The sequence below is a fragment of the Limulus polyphemus genome, unplaced genomic scaffold (assembly GCF_000517525.1).
Source record: "Limulus polyphemus unplaced genomic scaffold, Limulus_polyphemus-2.1.2 Scaffold706, whole genome shotgun sequence".
NCBI lineage: Eukaryota > Metazoa > Arthropoda > Merostomata > Xiphosura > Limulidae > Limulus > Limulus polyphemus.
The window spans coordinates 279044-282352 of NW_013666316.1; the positions used below are offsets into that span (position 1 = coordinate 279044).

The 3309-nt window shown below is 30.5% G+C and overlaps 1 protein-coding gene across 1 annotated transcript in view; it reads left to right on the forward strand.

Moving 5' to 3' along the window:
• Nucleotides 1-3309, forward strand: part of LOC106460092 (dyslexia-associated protein KIAA0319-like protein) — an 84234-nt gene that overhangs the window by 12500 nt on the left and 68425 nt on the right. The window contains exon 4 of the mRNA XM_022386709.1: nucleotides 2730-2907. Within this exon, the coding sequence (XP_022242417.1) occupies nucleotides 2730-2907 (178 nt within the window). The remainder of the gene's footprint in view (nucleotides 1-2729; nucleotides 2908-3309) is intronic.

Consider the following 3309-nt stretch of genomic DNA (forward strand, 5'->3'; position numbering starts at 1 on the left):
AAAAAAATACTTGTGTAACTTACAAAAATCGACTTACTACAAAATTACTGCAAATTTGTATTCAACAAACTCCGTATGAAGGATTTGCAATTCCTTCGGTCACAGAACAATTCAATTCATAGCATACGCTTGGATTTTTCAGCAGAAAAGTCACTTTTCTCCCAAAATATCACAATGATTCTCCACTAGGAAGACTCACTTTGAAATTCTGCATTAAAGTTACTTTACCACAATTTTAGAAGTTTTATTCAAAAAATTAATTTCGTTAATAATAATAAATGTACAAAGTTTTAAAGAACAGAAGTATCATTTTTCCATTAAGAAAGTGATTTAAGAAAAGATATTATAAAATAAATTCCTATTATTTTTAAATTTTAACAAGGGTTTATTTTATGAAATTTTTTCATTTTGGTGTGATATAAAGCTGTTATTGATTTATTTTTTATAAAGTGGGGGAGACATGCACTGACTAAATTTTTTAAAAAGAGACTCAATTGTAATGATGTTGGAAGATTGTGCAAAGTTTCATCCAAATGGAACTTAAACTGTGGGAGGAGTTTTGCGGACAGACAGACAGACAGACATTGACCTCTCTTCTAGATATATATATATATATATAGATTCCTGCTTAAATGCAGTTTATTTTTATTCTAACTTTAACACTGTATCTTGTCTCTTTTATTCCAACTGTTATGATGTTATGAATCATTGCACATTTCCAGGTGCAAGCTAGATCAACAGATCTCTCTATTTTTTTAGAGATTAGCAAACAGTGTTTAGGTATAACCTTGAATTACTACACGTTTTGTATGTGTCTGAATTCTATTTATTGTGAGCCTCCATGTATTTTGTTCCCATAACTTTATGTGACTCCTGATTCTTTTTCTAACTCTCTTAATATTTTTAATTGCCTTTAGTAGTCAGTTGTATGGTTTATATGCCTGTACTGTGTTGGTTAATAGAATGTTGAGGATCCATCTGTCTCAAATTTTAACAATCACCATCTTGCTTTAGTTGAGAAAGTTGCTCAATTTTTCTTTATGTTGTTTTTATTCCAAGATCTACAGCCTCTATGAGACCGTTACATTAGTACTTTGGTATGTTATTAGGGTATGGTAACATCTTAATTCCTCCATTAACAGCTGGAAGAGGAACAGTTCAAACATGAAAATGAGGAGAAGGTTACAATGTGTGTGTGTGTTTATAACAGATTTATTTATAACAAGACACAAACAGCAAGGTAAATATGTTTTGAGAAAATTTTGTGACTCATAGCTAGGTTTTCTTGGAGAGGTTGAAGAACTCTATATGTCTTTCCTTTTCCTCTTCATTGGCATCATATTTCTTACTTATACATTCCCATGTTCCTTTATTGAATTGCATTGGTGCTCTTTTAGCTGTTTTTTATCTATATTTTCTTGCCTTTGGCCACATTTCACTCCAATTTGATTGCTTTTCTGATTTCATTCTGTAGATACAAATAGTGTGTGGTTTTTCCATTTATACATTTAAACATCCTTTGTCAACTACCTGATTCCTCTATTGGAGTTAGTGTATGGATGTATGTGTGTATATATATCTATATATATATTTTTTTTTCTTATTGACTCTGCTCTTTTGTCTTCGATTCTTACATGTTTCTGGATCCAAGGCCAACTTATTTTTTTGAAACTTTAACTGTTTCATAAAAGTTGTTATTGTATTTCCTTATGGTTTTTGGACAAACTGTAGTCATGAATCTTTGAAGTCACCTAAACGGGGTGTGTCCTTTAGTTATGCATATCTGACTTGGTGCTGTGAGTAAATAAGCTAAAGTTACTTTCTTTTCCTTTTTGGCCAGTGTTCCATCCTTCAGTTTTTGTTGAGTGTTGTTTTCTTTGATTAAAAAATTTTGAGGTTTCATGTAAGTCTTAATGTTTGTCTTTTTACATATGACAATGAATGCACATGTCATGTGAATCAGCTCTCTTCTCAGTTTTTTATTATTTTGTTATATTTTGCTCTTTTTCCCATTCTGTTTTCTTATCATGTCTTATGTGGATATTTTAGCATAACATAATAAAGAGGTAATATTGTACTTAAAAACAACAGTTTTGTAATGAAATTCCTTTTATATACCTCTTGCATGATTATCCTTCATTTCTACACATGTCTGTCTCATACTTAGCATAGTGAAATGGTTCTTGGATGGGTTTTAGCATACACACACTCAAAAGAATTATGGGTATTCAATGCTTTGGAACTCAACTCTATAGAAGTGTCATAATAACAAAAGTGATAACTTGTCAGGTGTACCAGAATCACCACAGTACTTCATTACAATTTATTAAGAGCTTTGAAAGTTAGATTTGTTGATAGAATATAGTACGATAAGGTACTAGAAAGAAGTGCTTTTTAACAGACATGTTATTACAGAAAATATTAGTTACTGCAGCTTGAGTTTATTTTTATGTAATGGCAGTAAATGTTTGTAAGTTGTTCTGGTATGTCAATAGAAGAATACTTCATTATCCCTTTGCTTAGGCAATATTAGTGAAATATTTGATGCAAGCATTGATGGTAATTGTAAAAGTAAGATAAATGACAAGATGGTGCAAGCTAGTTTTTACTATATGTACAAAAACATCTAATGTTTCTATTTGATTATCTTAGTCTTGTGTTTCATTTCTTTATGCATAAACATGTTGGAAGATAGTTATGGACAGCATTGCATTGTTAATTTTTTTCAGCCATCTACTACTACAAACTTTGGAGATAAAAACAGTAGTGTGGTAGATACTAAGTCCAGTTCCACTTCTGCTCCTTTAATTCACCATTTGGTGGTTTCAGCAGGAGGTAACAAGCAAATTCAATTACCTGAAAATGAAGTAACTTTGTCAGCATATGCTTTGCCTCAAGAGAAAGAAGGTATGTTAATAAATCAACAGTAGGGCACAAAAAAATCACCTTTTTATTTGTTTTTTTTTTCACTAACATGTAATAACTGTTTTAGTAGTATATAAGCTAATTTGTATTAATGTTATTTATTTTTCAGTCCAGAAGAGTCAGAATAATTTTATTATTCAAAGTTACATTAGGAACCTATGTTAAAAAGCCTTCAAAGTTGGTATAGCTATGTACTGATAAACCTTTTCTCCCAACAACTAAGTTTCAAATAATTTGAAAGTTTTGTTCATTAGGGCATATGCTTTGTATTTGTTATTAATATCTGTGTATTTATACAGAGTATAAAACAAGATTTTTCACTCAAAAAAGATCTTTAAGTGTTCTTCTGTTGCTACACAGTAGGCCTATTTTTATTAAATGGTA